Source organism: Peromyscus maniculatus, chromosome 21 (assembly GCF_049852395.1).
Source record: "Peromyscus maniculatus bairdii isolate BWxNUB_F1_BW_parent chromosome 21, HU_Pman_BW_mat_3.1, whole genome shotgun sequence".
In the NCBI taxonomy this organism is placed as follows: domain Eukaryota; kingdom Metazoa; phylum Chordata; class Mammalia; order Rodentia; family Cricetidae; genus Peromyscus; species Peromyscus maniculatus.
Window position 1 is genome coordinate 28264481 of NC_134872.1, and position 18773 is coordinate 28283253.

The 18773-nt window shown below is 51.9% G+C and overlaps 1 protein-coding gene across 2 annotated transcripts in view; it reads left to right on the forward strand.

The window, feature by feature from the left end:
* Positions 1-17196, forward strand: part of Chst3 (carbohydrate sulfotransferase 3) — a 38833-nt gene extending 21637 nt beyond the window's left edge. For both annotated transcript variants that reach the window (XM_006972686.4, XM_076557197.1), the window contains 2 exons: positions 9887-10123; positions 11204-17196. In XM_006972686.4, coding sequence (XP_006972748.2) covers positions 9975-10123; positions 11204-12491 — 1437 coding nt within the window. In that variant the 5' untranslated portion in view covers positions 9887-9974 and the 3' untranslated portion in view covers positions 12492-17196. The remainder of the gene's footprint in view (positions 1-9886; positions 10124-11203) is intronic.
* The last annotated feature ends 1577 nt before the right edge of the window (positions 17197-18773 follow it).

The following is an 18773-nucleotide window of genomic DNA, read 5'->3' on the forward strand; positions in this document are numbered from 1 at the left end:
CAGCGGCGGCGGCGGCGGCGGCGGCGGCGGCGGCGGCGGCGGCGGCGGCACACGCCTTTAATTCCAGCACTCGGGAGGCAGAGGCAGGTGGATCTCTGTGAGTTCGAGGCCAGCCTGGGCTACAGAGTTAGTTCCAAGAAGGCACAAAGCTACACAGAGAAACCTTGTCTCAGAAAATAACAACAACAACAACAACAACAATAATAATAATAATAATAATAATAAATAAACTACAATAATAATAGTATAAATAATATTGTTTTGGCCAAACAGTTCTTCCAGAAGGATACCCCCACCAGCATTGTATTAGCCAGGAAAGGGACAGGGTCTGCTGCTGAAACAATCAGACCCTAAATCTGAGTACCTTGACACAGCAAAAGCTTGTCTTTCTCACATATCACATTTGGCTCTCCCACAACAGCGTGAATCCAGCTGCTTCCATCTTGAACTAAGCCCATCCAAACATGTGGCTGACCATTTAACACAGTCTCTGGGCAATGTGTGGAATTATTTTGAGGACCAGGCCTTGAAGTGGCCTGCATCACATTCGCCCATATCCCACAGACCAGAGCCAGCCACGTGGTCTTCACTTCACTGCCTCAAAGCAGGGCCATGGGGATTCACAGGCACTGGGTGAATGCTGCAGCTGTGTCGGTGGGTCTCCTGGAACTTCCCTCACAGAGTTCTCCAGGATGTCTCGTTCTTTGCTGACTATTCCAAGAAATGGCATCGAGCAGGAACTGTGATGGCTATTCTTGGTTGTCAACTTGACTACATCTGGAATCAACTAAAACCCAAGCGAACACTTGTGAGGGATTTGTTTTAATTAAATAATTTGAAGGGGGAAGACCCACCTTTAATCTGGATCTTTTGAGGCAGGAAGCTCCATCTTTAGTCTGGGCCACACCTTTCCGGTGGCAGGGTATGTAAAGGACATGGAAGGAGGAAGCTCTTGCTCCTTGCCTGCTTGCTCTCGCTCTCACTGACAAGTCTGTTCCTTCGCTGGCATCAGAGACTTCAAGGATTTCAGTGTGTGCTGAAGACCAGCTGAGACATCCAGGCTTGTGGGCTGAACAACTACTGGATTCTTGGACTTTCCGTTGGTAGGCAGCCATTGTTGGATGAGCTGGACCGCCTGTAAGCCACTTTAATATAAACCCCATACATACATACATACAACATACATACATACATACATATTACATACATATTGTATGTATGTATGTATGTTCTGTTCCTCTAGAGAATCCTGACTAATACAGGCGCGCCTCCAATTTGCCCTCCCATGCTTTTCTCTAGACGCTGCACACCACACCACGGTTCTCTGCTGTAATATTCAGAGCAGATTGTGTTCATGATCAGGACACACCCCAGTGGCTTTGCCCCCAAATTTCCCCAAAACCCAAAAATCCATTTGTGGGAAAGCCTCAAGACTTTTAAAAAATGTTGGCTGTTATTCATAACAGCATATAAAGGCATGTGAGTGGCAATGTAAAATTAGCCGTGTCGAGATCTTTGCCAGCTGTCCTGCGGCCTGGCTTGGCAAGAATCTTCCTTGCAGTTCTGAGGCGCTCTGTCCACCCCCTCTCTCCTTCAGGGAACCGTGTACCAAGTGAGGGCCAGAAGTGGGTAAGGATAAGGAGAGGGATAAAGTGAGCCTCGTGTCCACTGGTGTCTGCCCCAACTTTTGCAAACTTCTGGGCTTTGACTGGTTTTTTTTTTTTTTTTTTTTTTTTTTTTTGGAGCTGAGGATCCATCCCAGGGCCTTGCACTTGCTAAGCAAGCATTCTACCACTGAGCTAAATCCCCAACCCTTTTTGACCGTTCTTAACCTTGAGGTTAGTGTGATGGTGTGGGCCTTATAGTCTTAAAAGCTTTGAGCTGAGTATGGAGAGTGTATGTTCTCGGATGGAAGGTTTGCACACAGGAGCAAGAGGACCGTTGGAATTTGGTCTGGTGTCATGGCAGAGTGTCCTGCAGCAGGATGCCGAGCTCAAGGATGGGAAAGCTCTGTTTGCTAACCAGAGGGAAATGTCTACAGCTGGGAAAGCAAATGAGCTCTGCCTTCCAGGTCACCTTCCGGGTCACCTTTAGTGGACTGGCTCTGCACCCAGAAGATAGCAAACAAAAGCAAGAATCCCAAAGCACCCCCACAGCATCACAGCACTCTGTGTGTGTGTGTGTGTGTGTGTGTGTGTGTGTGAGAGAGAGAGAGAGAGAGAGAGAGAGAGAGAGAGAGAGAGAGAGAGAGAGAACGAGCTCATGATATTTGCTCTAAGATAGAATCTTACCATGTAGCCTCGGCTGGCCTTAAATTCACAAAAATCCTCCTGCCTCAGTCTCTTGGGTGCTAGGATGACAGATGACATTCACTATGACTCTTTAAAAAACAAAACCAAAATAAAACAAAAACCAACCAAAGAAACAAAGATAAATGGCTGTAGTTGTGGCCACTGGTAGACCCTTAGGTCCCTGTTTCAGTGACCTAATATGAGCATCTTCCACTGAGCTTTATACCAATATTCTCCTTGCAGGAGAGTTAAATCAAGTTCTTTTTTAAAAACAGCATTTCATGTAGCCCAGGCTGGGTTTCAATTCACTATGCCGAGGAGGATGACTTTCAATTTCTAATCCTCCTGCCTCTACCACCCAAGTGCTAAAAAAAATTGTAGCTGTGCACCACCACACCTGGTTTTATGAGGTGCCAGGGGTCGAACCCAGGGCTTTATGCACACTAGGCACTCTGCCAACTGAGCTACACCCCCAGTTCCAAACCAAGCATCATATAGGTGCCCAGTACTCTGTCCACGCTGGGGAGAAAGGATGAACACCAAAAGCAAGAGCTGACATTCCATACACTACACACGTCCATGCATTCATTCCACAGATATTTATTGATTGCTGCCACAGGCCAGGAGCTGTGCTTACTGCTATAGGGCATCAGAAGCCACGGTCACCATCCAAGGAAAGAGTAGGGACCCTCCCAGAGTCCTCAGTTCTTCTTATGCCTTTGCCCATAGGTTTATTTAGCCGAACAAAACGTGCATGGCATAACCTAAAACTCACCCCTTGAAGGGGCTGGAGGAGAAGCACTGGCTGCTCTTGTAGGGCCCGGATTCAGTCATTACTACCCACACAGCACCCCACAACCACCTGTAACTCCAGTTCCAGGGATGATGACACTCTCTTCTGACCTCTGCAGGTACTAGGCATGCACCCGATGCGCATACATATACGTGAGCAAAACATTCATGCACATAAATAAAATAAAACAGATAAATCCTCTCAAACAAACAACCGCCACTTTAAATGCCCAGTTTCCTGGCACTAAGTGCAGTCACCCCACCACCACCACCATCCTTTGTCAGAAACCCTTCTGTCTTTCCAGACGGATGCTCTGTGCACAGACAGAAGTGATCCTTCTGCCTCCGCCTCCTGGGTAGCAAGAGCTACCAATGGCGTCACCGCACTCGGCCTCTGTTTTGTTTGGTTGGTTGTTTTTGTTTTGTTTATAAAGTCTCCTATATTGCGGGCCAGCCTCAAATTCATTATGCAGCCTGATAATCTTGAACGTTTGATCCTCCTGCCTCCACTTTCTGAGTGCTAGGATCGCATGCGTGTGCCACAAATGCCCAGTTGTATGGGGGCGCTATGGATGGAACCCAGGGCTTCATACATGTTAGATAAGCAGCACCCTACCAGCTGAGCTATATCCCCATCCCAGTCCCTGTATTTCTCATACCACTCCTCGGATGCTCCTCCATGCCTTTATTGAAGTTCAAAATTTTTCAAAGGGAGGCGAGCACGTGACTGTCAAACAATTAGCACCATCGAAAGGTATGAGAATTGTCAACAGCATCTCTGTAGCGGCCTCAGCACTCTGAGCCCCAGGGGTGGCCGCTGATTCCCTCTAGTGGAACATTTCACTGCTTTGCCTGGCTGGAGTCCAGGGCTAGTTTCGAATAGAGCAGACTGCTCCCCAGACTGCCTGCTGTGCGGCTGAAGGCAGCCTGGGCACCAGTCACCACGCCTCATATCCTCACCCTCTCATTCTTCCTCTTCTTCCTTCACCCACTTTGCCACCAACGGACATCCATGCACTGTTCTGTCAGAACTAAAGTCATGATCCCGGGGCAGGCTAGGGAGGGATGTGCCCTTCCCAAGCCATCTCTAGATGCTTCCGTGTGAAATAGAGTCTAGCCTGGACAGGTCAGGTGCATGGTCAAACCCAGCTGATCCGAAACAGGTAACTTGAGTATTTCTTTTCCCCATCCTGATTGACCAGTGGATTGGCAGAGTCCCAGCACCCACCCCTTATCTCTACTCTCTAGGGATTCAGGGACAGTTCTCACAGAAGCCTGCTTCCAATTGGGCCACACAGAGGGATCAGCCTTTGGCCTCTATAAGTGGACTCACAACTTTCTCACAGGGGCCAATCCTTCCTCTTGGCCTGCGGGGCCCCTTTCTTCTACTTGGAAAAGCTGTGCCTACAGGCATGTAACAGCTGAGGCTGTCTCTGCCGTGCTCTGGGTCCCAAGTGGAGTTTTGGCGCCGGATGCAATGTCTGGCAAAGCACAGTCTCTTATCGGAACTTCCCTCTCAGCCTCCTTGCTGGGACCCCTCCCGAAGGACAGAGGCAGGGCTGGACTGCAACCCGTCAGGGATCTCAGTAAAGAGCCTGGCTGAAGGCCATCCAGTGAGGAACCAGTTCTCCAGTGAGGCCGTTTGCCAAGTCATGGGAGATGCCTGAGTGGAAAGACCCCTGAGGAGAGAGAAGCTGGTGCCCTGCTTGGCAAGGCTCGCCCACCTCAACTGTCTCCCTCCCTTTCTGAACCACCGGTTGCCATGGGGGCTTTCCCTCATAAACACACAGCTGTTAGAGTCCTGAGCCGAAAGTCCCCCAAGAAATGAGGATGCAAGACTGAAATGTGACGGTTTGCCCTTGGTCCCACCTACCCCGCATCCTAGCACATGCCCACTGCACATGCCCAGTGTGTTCTCTCCCACACGGTTCACTCATGCATGGAACTAGTGAGCATTCTTCTTTCCACTGGTACTGTCTGTCTGTCAACATAGAATGTCTAAGCATCCTACACTGGGCCATCCTACATTGTTGCATCCTACATTGTTGGAGGGGCATCCAACACTGTATCCTACATTGTTGCATCCTACATTGTTGGATGGGCATCCAACACTGTATCCTACACTGTTGGATGGGCATCCAACACTGTATCCTACACTGTAACATCCTACATTGTTGGATGGGCATCCATCCATCCATCCATCCATCCATCCATCCATCCACTCATCCATCCATCCATCCATCCACTCATCCATCCATCCAACACTGCATCCTACACTGTAGCATCCTACATTGTTGGATGGGCATCCATCCATCCATCCATCCATCCATCCATCCATCCATCCATCAATCCATTCATTCCCCTCCCCTTCCCCAGAGACCTCCACTAGGGTGAAACTTGGATATTGACTACACTTCAGAAAAATAATTTCAGGACAAATCTGTGGGGAACAGAACAAGGTTTATTATGGAGATGTGAAAAAACATGTGAGTGCCCACATTAAATCTAAGCATGGGTGGTCAGAAAGAGACTGGGTTCAAGTGCCTTATCAATAGTTAGTGTGATTTCATAGGTTTATGTCCAAAAGATAGATTTTTCTTTTCTTTCTCTTTATATTTCTTTCTTTTCTTTTCTTCTCCTCCTCCTTCTCCCTCTTTTTCCTCCTCCCTCCTCCTCCTCCTCCTTCTTCTGACTTTTCAAGACAGGATTTCTCTGTGTAGCCCTGGCTGTCCTGGAACTAGCTCTGGTAGCTCAGTCTAGCCTCGAACTCAGAGATCCACTTGCCTCTGCCTCTCAAGTGCTAGGATTAAAGGCGTGCACTGCCATGCCTGGCAGGCTTTTTTTTTTTTTTAAACAATTTTCATTTGTAAATGAAACGTGATCGTAAGATGTAACTGAAGTGCATTCCTTGGGTCTGTGGCGATCAAGTTGCAAAGGTCTTCAGTCCTGTGTTTCTAATCAAGTGTGGCTCGTTTGTTGTTTAAAACTCCTCTTTTGAGATATCTTAGAAAAATGAGTCTTGAGCCTGTAGCAGTCTTTACTGATTTTTGTCAACGGCGTGAATGAGAACCCTCAACTAGATCCCGTGGGGAAGGAACTCCTTCCTCTTCCCACACTGCTGTCTTGGCTCTTCTGTCTCTCTGTCCAGCCTCACCCGGAACACAAAGGTCACTGGAGACATCTCAGTGGAAATAGAATGTTTGCATCCCGGAAAGAAAGAAAGCATATGAAAAAACGGAGAGTGTTGGAGGGGGTCCGGGGGGGGGGGCGGCGGCAGGTAAAGACTTGTATGAGGGATCGTTGCAGCGAGTCCCGGATGCTAAGTCAGCCGAGAAGGAATAGGGTTTTTTGCTTCTCTGGGCCATGTTGGAGGAAGAAGAATGGTCTTGGGGCACACATTAAGAACGAACACCGTTGAAGAGACCAGATAGGATGCGCCCCCAGGTGGGGAGTAGCAGGAAGGGCTGGGTCCAGATGGTGCGCTCGCAGGCTGAGACTGAGATGTGGCTCCCATCCTCAGGGCCTCGGGGGGGGGCGGGGGGGCTAGTGTTCTGCTCTGAGTTGTGCACAGAGGGTTTTCAGCAGCTAGAGTTACCCCGAGTACTGGGCTGGGTGTCTGAGATGCTCGCCACTTCTCAGCTGTGTCCACCCAGGTGTGTCCGGGTGCTCCTAGGCGCCCCCGTGTGTCGGAGGCGGGCAGAGTCTGAGAGAGGAATGTGGACCGGAAATGAACTGGAAGACAGAGCCGTGCTCAGGGTCCAGAAGAGAGGAGAGGGATGCTGGAATGGGGGCTGCCTAAGGAGAGAGTAAAGAGTGAAGGAAGAGTGCGCCCAGGCACCCCAGAGGACGCTTCAACAGAGAATGGCCAGAGGGCTGGGGGGGGGAAGAGAGATGGGCTGGAGGGAGGGGCAGGCAGCGCGGCCCCCAGGATGAAATGCCGCAAGGGCCACCCTCTCACTGGAGGTGACTGAGGACGCTCCCAGGGTGTTATTTAAGCGAGGGGGAAAAAAACATTGCAGAAGGAGAGGGCTGAAAGACAATGGCCAGGAGAAGGTATGAGGCAGGAGGATGATGCTCTTGAGAACTGTGTGGCTGATTGGCGTGAGTGGTGAATGAGAATGTGTCCCAGCCGATACCCACTGCCATCGCCCACGCGGCAAGGCTGGGTTCTGCTCCCTCAGGAGACTCCCAACATCACTAGGGCCTGGCGCACAATGGCCCTCACCAAATGGGAGCCACTATGGAGGAACTCCGCACTCCATCTCTTACTGTTCCTGTTTGTACCCAGCGGGCAGAGAGCTGGTCCATCTGGGTAGAGGATGCTGTCCCATCATCAGCTGTGCCCAGGCAGAGCTGGGCTGGGCATGGGGTCCTGGCATCTTTCACCACTGTCCCTGACACACGGGAGGGATGGTGTGTAGCGGCACCTTGGCAGGGAGATGTGAGAGTTGAGAGCCATGGAGAAGGAGATGCTGGGAAGGCCAACAAGAGAGGAGACGACAAAGGCTTCCAGCCTCGTAAGGACACAGGACCCAAATGTGCTTATCAACCCCAGAAGGGAGGTGGCATAACATGTCATCCCTTTTACAACCCTCTTCTTACATGGAGCATCCTGCAGGGCAAGCTCTGTCCGGGTCTTTGCTGAGTGAGTCCCAGTCTGGGCTCGCTTTCTCCCCCTCATGACCCTGTGAACTCCTGGCTTTGGGGTCCTCTTAACTAACCCCCAAATCCTACATCCTTCCCTCTCCTGGCCAGCCACCTGGCCGTTGGGCCTTCAAGGCTACATAGGGCACAGCCTGCCAGGGGTGGGCGAAGGAACCGCCAGCCTGTTCATTTCTGCTCATTTCAGCCAGTCTGTTCATTTCTGCTCCTGTGGGCCTTCCTTCTTCCTGGCAGTGCCAGAAAGCTCCTAGCAACCCTGCATTGCCGTGAGGGTGAGGAGGCTGGGTCAGCAACTCCAAAGTAGAAAAAGGCCCTGGAAAAGGGGGAAAGACAGGGCTAGATGCTTGTCATCAGAGCCATCCAACTCCTAAGCCTGACTGTGTTTCTGTTTGTGCCTGGGATCGAACCTGGGGCTCCAGCATGCCAGACACTCACTTTGTCACTGGGCTTCATTTCTTGTCCTCTTTTTACTTTTTGTTTTTTGGAGAGGTGGTCTTACCAAGTTGCCCGGACAGGCCTTGAACATGCAATCCTCTTGCCCCCCCCCCAACTGAGTAGCTGGGATTACAGACTTACAGGCATTAAGTCCAGTCAGTTTGTAAATCTTGTCAAGGGTGTTAGACCCCAGAGTGAGAGGACAGCTGGGTCATGTCCCCTGCTCATGCCCTTTATAATGAAACCTTACCATAGTGCTCTGCCACTGGGCCACAATCCTCAACTCCTTTTGACCTCTTGGTGCAGCCCAGAGACGCTCGGAAACACAAGACCAACAGGCTATATCCCAGCACAGCGTCCTGTGTGTCATGTAGCTGAAGATAACCTTGAACTTCCGACCCTCCTGCCTCCAGCTCCTGGATGCTGGGATGACAGGTTATGGGCCACCACTTCTGGTTTTACTCAGTGCTAGAGATCGAACCCAGGCCTTTGTGCACATTAGGTCAGCACTGTCCCAGCTGAGCCACAGTCCTGTGTTCCACTTTGGCACGGCAGGTAGCTCAGCACGTTAGTTTACATGGGTATCACCACAGCATGCGACGCTGGCAGCCGTGACGTCATTCACGGGTCAGGACTCTGCAGCTCCACAGCTTGGTGATATCTGTGGGGACCGGTGGCTTGAGCTCTCCTTTGTCTAGACGGCCCCTGTGATGCTTGACTGTGCATGCTTTTAGCCTGTGAGGTCAACAGAGAAACTCGGGGAAATGGGGTAGACAAAAGGGTCTATCATTCCTTTGTTCATTCAGGTCTCGTTATGCAGTTGGCTAGTCCAGCAGAACTCTGTAGCTCAAGCGAGCATTGAATTAAAAAAAAAAAAAAAAAAAAAAAAAGTTCCTTCCTCAGCTTCCTAGGTGCTGGGATTACAGGTCTGTATTACCACATCTTGGCTCCTTGTTAGCATGTTGGGTGTTTTACTGCTGGTTTGTTTGTTTTTAAGGGAAAGCAGGCGAAGTTGATTGGATAGTGTAACAGCTGCTGGAAGCTGTGTTGTTTTTTTGTTTGTTGTTTTTTGTTTTGTTTTGTTTTTGTTTGTTTGTTTACCAGGGGACTTTTTAAGATTTATTTTATGTGTGAGTGTTCTGCCTGCTTGTCTGTCTGTGCACCATATACATGCTGTGGCCATGGAAGCAAAGAGGACATCACATCCCTTGGAACTGGAGTTATAGATGGATGTGAACTGCCTTAGGGGTGCTGGGAACTGAACCTGGGTCCTCTGCAAGAACATCAAGTGTTCTTCATCATTGAGCCAGCTCTCCAGCCCCTAATTTTTGGTGTTTGTTTTGAGGCAGAATCAAAAGGCTGGTCTCAAAGGCACTGTGTAGTTGAAGCAGGCCTCGAACTCCTGACCTTCCCGCCTTCCCTCCAGAGTGCTGGCCTCTGACCTTTAAATGACCTATTAAAGAAACCCCCAACCAGGTGTGGTGGAGTACACCTGCAATCCCAGCTCTTAGGAGGTTGAGGCAGATGGATAAAGAGGTGCAGACCAGCCTGGACTACGTAGAGAGGGCCTGTCTCAAAAGAGAGGTGAGATCACCCCAAGTCTGGTTCTGAGAGTGGACCTGGGTTCTCTCCTCAAAAGTTGGTGGGAAGACATCTCTGTTCCCTGTTTACAGACAAGGATGTCCTGAGTATCTGTCTCTCCACAGGATGAGGGTGTCCCCCACCTGAAGAGGACGAGTTGGGTGCCAAGCCATGCCCCTGAGCTGAGTGCCACAGCCAGCCTGAGGAGGCCCTATGGCTCTGCCTCTCCCCATGGAGAAAGGATTCACTTTGCCCCAGGACTTTGTACACAGCCTGAAGATTCGGGGCAAATACGCCCTGTTCCTGGCATTTGTGGTCATAGTTTTTGTCTTCATTGAAAAGGAAAATAAAATCATATCCAGGTAAGGAGCTCCACCACGTGTCTCCTTTATCAAGGCGAGCGGCCTGAGGACAGAGGTGACATCAGAGTTTTCGGGAGATCAAGAAGCACGTCCCTTCTGCTTGTGGTCACCAGGCTCCTCCTGTGTCTTAGGCTGATGTCCTGTGTACAGTACTGAGACCTGGGCAGCCTAGACTGGCACCTCCCCCACCCCCATATGGTCCCTTCCCAGCTGCAAGAGCTTAGGCGAGAGACTTCGCTTTGGCGAGGTGGTTCTCCATAATCTGTGACTGGTGATGCCACCTTGTGGAGAGAGTAATTCGAAAAAGTAACCACATTTTGCCCATGGCCTGCCACATAGCCACTGTTTGGTCTTTGCTATTATGACCAAGTTTGTGTTTGTTTGTTTGTTTGTTTGTTTGAGACAGGGTTTCTCTGTGTAGTTTTTGGTGCCTGTCCTGGATCTCGCTATGTAGACCAGGCTGGCCTCAAACTCACAGAAATCCTCCTGGCTCTGCCTCCCAAATGCTGGGATTAAAGGTGTGTGCCATCACCTCCCGGCCAAGCAGGTCTCGGCTATGGCCACTCAGGTGGGCAGTACCAACATGGGCAACTGCCCAGATGGTGTATCATTCAGCTCCATGGGAGTGACCCTCAACAGGCTACATGCTCCCTGACTTGGTAGTGTATTGCTGCGTGAAATGGACCTGCTAGACACAGAACCCTTTCTTAGTCCTGACCTCCCGGATTCAAAGCCCTGCCTAGGCCAAGAAGGGTAGATTGAGGACTGGAGATACATCAGCTCGTGCCTGTTGCATACCTTGTAACTCTCATGAAAACTGCTTCTGACTTGTACCAGACAAGCCAGACCTGTCAGAGGGCAAAGTGAGTTCTTTAGTGAAAGTGGGCCCATGTGTAGCCATCATGAACTGCTTTAATTTCCACTGAGTCACTCCTGGGTTTGTGCCAAAGAAACCACACTCAGTCCTTAGCCTCTGGGCCTGCTCAGGAGAGACCCAGCTAAGGCTATTTAGACTAGCACAGGGGCTGGCCTCCCAAATCAGTCACAGACCTTGTTGTTTGTCCCGTTACCCCCACTCAGGGTCTCGGACAAGCTGAAGCAGATCCCTCAGTTTGTGGCAGATGCCAACAGCACCGACCCAGCCTTGCTCTTATCGGAAAATGCATCTCTCTTGTCCCTGAGCGAGTTGGATGCCGCCTTCTCCGAGCTGCAGAGCCGACTGCGCAACCTCAGCCTGCAGCTGGGCGTGGAGCCAGCGATGGAGGCCCAGGGGCCGGAGGAGGCTGCAGCGGAGAAGCCCTCCCAGCAGGCTGGAGCAGGGCACCGGCGCCACGTGCTCCTCATGGCCACCACGCGCACGGGCTCCTCGTTCGTGGGCGAGTTCTTCAACCAGCAGGGCAACATCTTCTACCTCTTCGAGCCGCTGTGGCACATCGAGCGGACCGTGTTCTTCCAGCAGGGGGGCGCCAGCGCGGCGGGCTCGGCGCTGGTCTACCGGGATGTCCTCAAGCAGCTGTTGCTGTGTGACCTGTATGTGCTGGAGCCCTTCATCAGCCCGCCGCCCGAGGACCACTTGACTCAGTTCCTGTTCCGCCGGGGATCCAGCCGCTCGCTCTGCGAGGATCCAGTGTGCACGCCCTTCGTCAAGAAGGTCTTCGAGAAGTACCACTGCAGAAACCGTCGCTGCGGGCCCCTCAATGTGACCTTGGCGGCAGAGGCCTGCCGGCGTAAGGACCACATGGCCCTCAAGGCCGTGCGCATCCGGCAGCTGGAGTTCCTGCAGCCGCTGGCCGAGGACCCGAGGCTGGACTTGCGAGTCATCCAGCTAGTGCGCGACCCTCGGGCCGTGCTGGCCTCACGCATAGTGGCCTTCGCGGGCAAGTACGAGACCTGGAAGAAGTGGCTGGCAGAGGGGCAGGACCGGCTGAGCGAGGATGAAGTGCAGCGGTTGCGGGGCAACTGTGAGAGCATCCGCCTGTCTGCAGAGCTGGGCTTGCAGCAGCCCGCCTGGCTGCGTGGTCGCTACATGCTGGTCCGCTACGAGGACGTGGCGCGCAGGCCGCTGCAAAAGGCCAGAGAGATGTACAGCTTCGCGGGCATCCCCCTGACTCCACAGGTGGAGGACTGGATCCAAAAGAACACACAAGCGGCCCGCGACAGCAGCGACGTCTATTCCACCCAGAAGAACTCCTCGGAGCAGTTCGAGAAGTGGCGCTTCAGCATGCCCTTCAAGCTGGCACAGGTGGTGCAGGCTGCCTGCGGCCCGGCCATGCGCCTCTTCGGCTACAAGCTGGCCAGGGATGCCGCCTCGCTCACCAACCGCTCCATCAGCCTGCTGGAGGAGCGGGGCACCTTCTGGGTCACGTAGTGGGGGATGCGCGGGGACCCTGGGAATCCCTTCTCGAGAAACGCTGGCCCTGCTTCCCGCACACCCGGCCTGGCAGTGAGACACAGCCCTGGCCGAGAGTCAAAATGGGCAGCGGTGATGGGAACATAGGCCCTGGCTGTAGCTGTAGGCCTCCGGCCAGGTGGTTTCCCCAACACAGCCACAGCTAGGACCTTGGGGGCTCCTCTGAGAACAGCAATACCCCGTCTCCTTGGTGGTACCGGTCATTCCCACACACCTTATGACCTACAGTGTCCCAAGCAGGCCCAAGCAGGTTCTTGTGTATGGATGGGCACACTTCCCGGGCTCTGCCTCACACTGTCACAGAAACATACATGGAACACACAAAGGCCTGTAGGCTGTGTGGGCCAGAGTCCAAATATTTAACAACCAGAAGGGCGTCGGCCCTCTCCAGTCACTCAGATCTCCTCCTATACTGAGTGTTTAACCTTTTCCTCTCTGAGTCAGAAGAGCCTGGGGATCCGACTGAGTCCTTGGCAGGAGGAGGGCAGCCTGGGATGAGGAAGGGGACATCTGAAAGCTCCTGCGGGAACAACGGCTGTTTACCAACAGATACAAAATGGTCTGATTAGCCTTTCTGGTTCCTCATGGGTATCAGCTTGTGTAGAACAAGACACAGAGAGTGCACATAGAGGCCATGCAAGGCTGGGAGTGTGGCTCAGTGGTAAAGCCCTTGCAGAGCTCTCATGCCCAAGGCCCTGGGTTTGATCCCAGCACTACAAAAATAAGGAAAAATAAGATATACATGTGTGTACAGCATTGAGAGAGACAGAAAAGCATCTTAAACTCTCTCTCTCTCTCTCTCTCTCTCTCACACACACACACACACACACACACTCACACATATACATACTCACACTCACAGTCACACACACTCACTCACATACACAGTCACACACGCACACTCACACACACACTCACACACAGACTCACACACACACACACATACACACAGACACACACAGTCACACACACACAGACACACACACACACACACATACACACACACACACACACACACACACACACACACACACTGATATAGAAAAGTTTCCCATTGTCTTTGTTTTTGCTCACAGTGGTTTTTTGGTTTTTGATTTTTCGAGACAGGGTTTCTCTGTGTACCTTTGCGCCTTTCCTGGAACTCACTTGGTGGCCCAGGCTGGCCTCGAACTCACGGAGATTCGTCTGGTTCTGCCTCCCAAGTGCTGGGATTAAAGGCATGCGCCACCACCGCCCGGCCACAATGGGTTTTTTTATTGTTTGTTTTTGGGTTTTTTTTTTTTCTGTACCACGTATCTAAACAGGAACCCTAAATTACATTTTTAGGGTTCCGTGGTGCAAGAGCATATGTAAGGACAAGGACACTTTGCCCAGAGCTGGAAGGGAATGATGGCTCTGTGAACCACCGCTGAGCATCTGGGGTTGCCATGGCTACCTCCTCCGATCCATCCACACGCCACAGCTGGGAGGCAGAATATTTAGAGATGGCATGGCCTACCTTCACATGACTGCAGTCCAAAGACCCCATCCTGCTCACTCCTTGAAGGCCGCCTGAGGCCTAACCAGCAGGCTCCAGCTTCCATTGCTGAAAGCAAAAGACAGCTCATAGGCCTACTGTTTCCAGCCAGGCCTCATCAAGAGCCAGCAAAGGTTCAGAGTGCTCTGCAGGGGAAAGTCTCACCAGGACTCAGCTTCCCTGAGCAGCCCGCCATTTCCCTCCTAGGTGCCCCAGGTCAGCCCTCAGGTTGCCATGGTTACAGCTAGTGTCCGAAAGGAATGTCTCCTTGAGGGCTCTGGGAAGAGGCATGCTCATCTCGAGATAGGTGGGTATTTTATTGGGGTTTTCTAAGTTATTTATGGCTTAGTGCTGTTTTTGTTTTATGGCTGTTTGGGGCTTTGTTTCTGTAGAAGCCCTGTTCAGTGCTGATTGAGGCTGATACTGGCAGGGAGCCCTTGGCTCCTGGTGAAGGGGTAGACCAGAAGGAGGGGACCTCTCCTAGGAGAATCAGAGTCACTCAGAGCCCCCAGGGACCTCACTGCTTTTCTGTGTGAACTCCATGTGGAATGACTCTCGGAAGCTGCCGTGGGCCCTAGGTCCATAGCCCAGATTCTACAGTGTTTGCCTCTTGTGTACGAAGGCCTGGTTTAAGTTCCCTGCACATCAGCTCGGCGTGACGGCACTCAGGAAACAGAGGCTGGAGACCAGAGGTTCAAGGTGGGGCTACATATGGATTCAGAGGTCAGACTCTATAAAGAAAACACCTAAAGCCCCAGCCTAGGGTCTGAGTGTCCAGAGCAGCCTGTATGCCTGCCCCAGAACTGGTTGTCTGAAAATCCCCTGTAAGCCCAACCATGTGGCCCAGGGGAGGGAGGCGGGTGCAGGGCCCTCTTGACGAAGCAGTTAGGTTACCCAGGGCAGAAGCTCTTTCCTCCCTGTGCAAGCCGAGGTATAGACCCCAGGCTAGCCTTGGAACTTCTGCAGTGGGGGGTTGGTTGCCACGCTGATTTTCCTGGACAGTTGCTGCATCTAGCCCTGTCAGGGCCCAGGGCTGAGCTGGTGATGGAGTAGGACAGACACTGGATGTGTAGCATGGAAGCAGGCGGGCTCTGATGTGGGGAAGGGACAGTGGCAGGACACTCCCCATAGGTGGGGGTTATCTGCCTGCTCAGCTGCTGGGTCCCAAGCAGAGGTGGACTTCAGAGTCAGTTGACCCTCTGCTCTGGATTCTGACAATCTGAGAACAAGTGTGTAGAAGACGAAGGGACACCAGTTCTTGGTACTTGGTGGGGACAGGGTGTTGTGGGCAGGCTCAGGGTTCCAGATATCCTCTCTCCATGCCCCCCATGCAGGCCACGTTCCCTTCTCTGCACCACATGTGAGGTGGGAGGGGCTGAGCTGGGAGTTTCCTTCTTTCTCCCTGTCCCAGGGGCCAAGGCCTCTGCGTCTCAGCTCTCTGAGGACAGATCCCCCCACCATGGACCTTTGGGACTTCTCAGGACAATGTTGTGTGCACTGCAAGTTGACTTTATCTTGTGGAAGGAAGAAACAGGACCCCCAAACTGTACCCTGGTCAAGAAGTACAAATAATAGTGACATTAATAATAGGAACGATTCTCATGCCACACACACACACACCAGGACACCTGAGGACCACGCAGAAGATGAGACAGGACCAGCTCATGGAAGCCCAGGATGCTAAAGAGATTCTGTGGGCCTATTATCGATCAGAAGTACAATATGAGGGCTCTCTGCTGTATCGCCTTTGCTCAGATGTCTGCAACAGGGCAGCTCAGGTGGGTGGAGGGGTGGGTGGACATAGCCTTGAAACTTCCTGTGAGGCCCAGGCATCCAGGGCAAACCCTCCGGTTTGGAGAGGGACAGGGTCGGGGAAAACTACCGGGCATCTTTTCGGGTGATGTGTTAGAATCGTGCTTAGGGGCCCTTAGCATAGGGCTAGATGGAGAAAATGGCCCTGCTGGTGTGATGGGCAACTGCTGATCCAGCTCCAAAGATCCAAGGGCACCCAGGCGGTCAATGCACCCACTGAAAGCCATTAACTCTCTAGCCATAAGGGGGTAGGAAGAGTTAGGAGCAGCAGATGGTCTGGTCCCATGCCCCAAATCCCTCTGTCCTCTTCCACACTGGAGCCTGTTTCAGATGACCATGAGCTTGTCCCTTGAGAGGTCCTGGACTTTGCAGGCCAGGAGCATCCCCCAAGGCAGTCTCTTGTTAGTCCCACCACAAAGGCAGAGGAATGGTTCTGAGGCAGGGAGAGAAAGGGGTAGGGACCAGACCTCCAAGAAGCCAAATGGGTCCTCCCAACCTGACACATGGGAAGAAAGGGAACCTCACTAAAATCGGGGCCCAGGGCTGGTGTCTGTGAAGATCTGGCGGCGGCGTGGCTCAAGTAGACGGCCAGAAGGAGGTGAGTTTCCGGAGCGTAACCACATTCCCTCCCGACTCCAAACATTCTCTGAAACAGTGGACCCATGCCTCAGCTCAAAAGTATGAGGCAGAGCTTATAACATATTCCAGTGTCTTAAGAGCGTCAAGATCCTTTGACCTGTGTCCTTGTGGGGACGCAGGGACAGACTCCTTAGGTATTCCTAAAGACAGAGATACGGTGCTATTTCACGGCCTTGCTCATGCTGTGGACCGGCTTCTTACTAAGCAAACAGTAGGTCCGTGTCACCAAATTCCACTCTATTTTGGGCTTGAATTCTTCCTGTGGCTCACCATCATTCTCCACTTCCTGGTGGGTCCTACGAAGGCTGCCTTTTGTGCCCGTGTACCTGGACACAGTGTCCTGTCCCATGACGACATCGTACAGGACATCTTCCCAGTCTGAATGGTCTTGGCATATACATGTGTTCTCAGGAGAATATGCATGTGTGTGTGTGTGTGTGTGTGTGTGTGTGTGTGTGTGTGTGTCTGGCGGGGTTGGGGGTACATTCTGTTCTGCCTCCAGTGAGTGCACACACAGACACAGCCTCTCCTTGTCATTGACCCAGATGTTCTCGTTGTGGCCACAGATAATCCTCCGATGCCCCATTCTGAGAGCTGACAGCCCTGTGTGCAGAGTCTGCATCATGGACTAGAATGTGAAACTCTCCTCCTGGTGGCCTGCCTGACTTATTTAAATAAAAACAAACATGCAGTGAATTCCGTAGCGATTCTTGCCTTTTGTTCTCAGTGGTAACTGAGTCATAAAAATGAACAGAAGAAAAACCATTCACAGCAGGGAGAAAGCGGTGACGTATGTTATGAAGCTTTCCCCACCCACTCCCAAGGGCCAGGCGCCCAAGAGGAGTATGGGTAAACATAGGTGTCAGGGCCTGAAGAATGTTATTTATGGCCCCAGGAGGGTGGGTCTGGTGACCCTGCTTGGCGGGTGGCACCAGATGGAATCATGACATCTGAGACACTCAGATATTATGGGGTGGGGACAGGAGCATTGACCCACTATCAGAGGACCTGGTGACAAGGCCCAGCTTTGCCACAGCCTGACCTGGGACAAGTCACTTCTCTTATCGGGGTTCACTTCCCTTTAGGGCTGAAATGTGTAACTGCCCACAAACCTTGTCACCAAAAGCCCTGTTAGGGATTTAAAAGTCAGTTAAAGGATTGATTTGCCCTTTTAACATGCCAAGAGACTACTTGAGGCTTCATTCTGCCTTCAACGAAACTTCAACAACCCCGGGAGAAGATGCCTAAAAACCCTTTCGTCTGGGGAATGTAATGGAGTCCCTTCAAGTTGCAGCTGAGTGTCTCTGCCATAATGACCTTGGTGTGACTTAGATGTTAGCCCCATGTAAGTCAGTTTTCTGTTACTAGAACACACACCTAAGGTAGCTTATGAAGTGACTACTTTGTAAGGTTTGTTTTGGTTCATAAGCTTGGGACATTTTAGTCTGTGGGCCAAACCATTTACATCATGGTCAGAACATGAAAATAAAAGAAGAAGAAGAAGAAGAAGAAGAAGAAGAAGAAGAAGAAGAAGAAGAAGAAGAAGAAGAAGAAGAAGAAGAAGAAGAAGAAGAAGGAGAAGAAGAAGAAGAAGGGGCTGGGACCCACTGTCCCCTTCAAGTGCACTCTCAATGACCTAAAGACCTCCCACCGGACCCCACCTCTTAAAGGTCCCACCTCTTCCCAGTCCCACATTCCAAGTAGTGACCAACTCCTGGGCATCCGAGGGCGTTCTGGACACAGAGACTGGCAAGCCCTCTTGCCTCCTGAGATGCTCCTGGATGAAACAGATGTTTCCCCAGGGAGAAGGGCAAGTTCATGTTGGGACACAGGAAGAGCAACCTGGGGGAGTTTGGGGGTCTAGGAGCTTGGGGGCAGCTGTGGAGAGGTGAAAGGGCGCTGAACCCCAGGACAGTGGCTCCAGAAGAGTGACAATGGTGAGGTACAACATGAATGGATGGGACCTCCCTGCCTCCCAAAACTCAATTGAAAGGACTGAGCAGACGCCATAACAGGCTGCTCAGTCTTCTCTCAGAGATCAGGCCTCAATTTCAGTTTCCTGAGACTGAGCAAGCAGTCTCTGGGAGGGCTGTGAACAAAAGACATAGTCCTTGCAGTAGCTCCCTTTCTGCATGTACTCTAACTGCTCAAAGTTCAGCCAGATGTTTACTGTCTGGGACCCCTCACCAACTTAGAGTTATACGCATGGGTCAAGGACAGAGCCTAGACCACTGAGCCAGCCCCCACAGTCAGTATGTGCTTGGCCAGCCAGT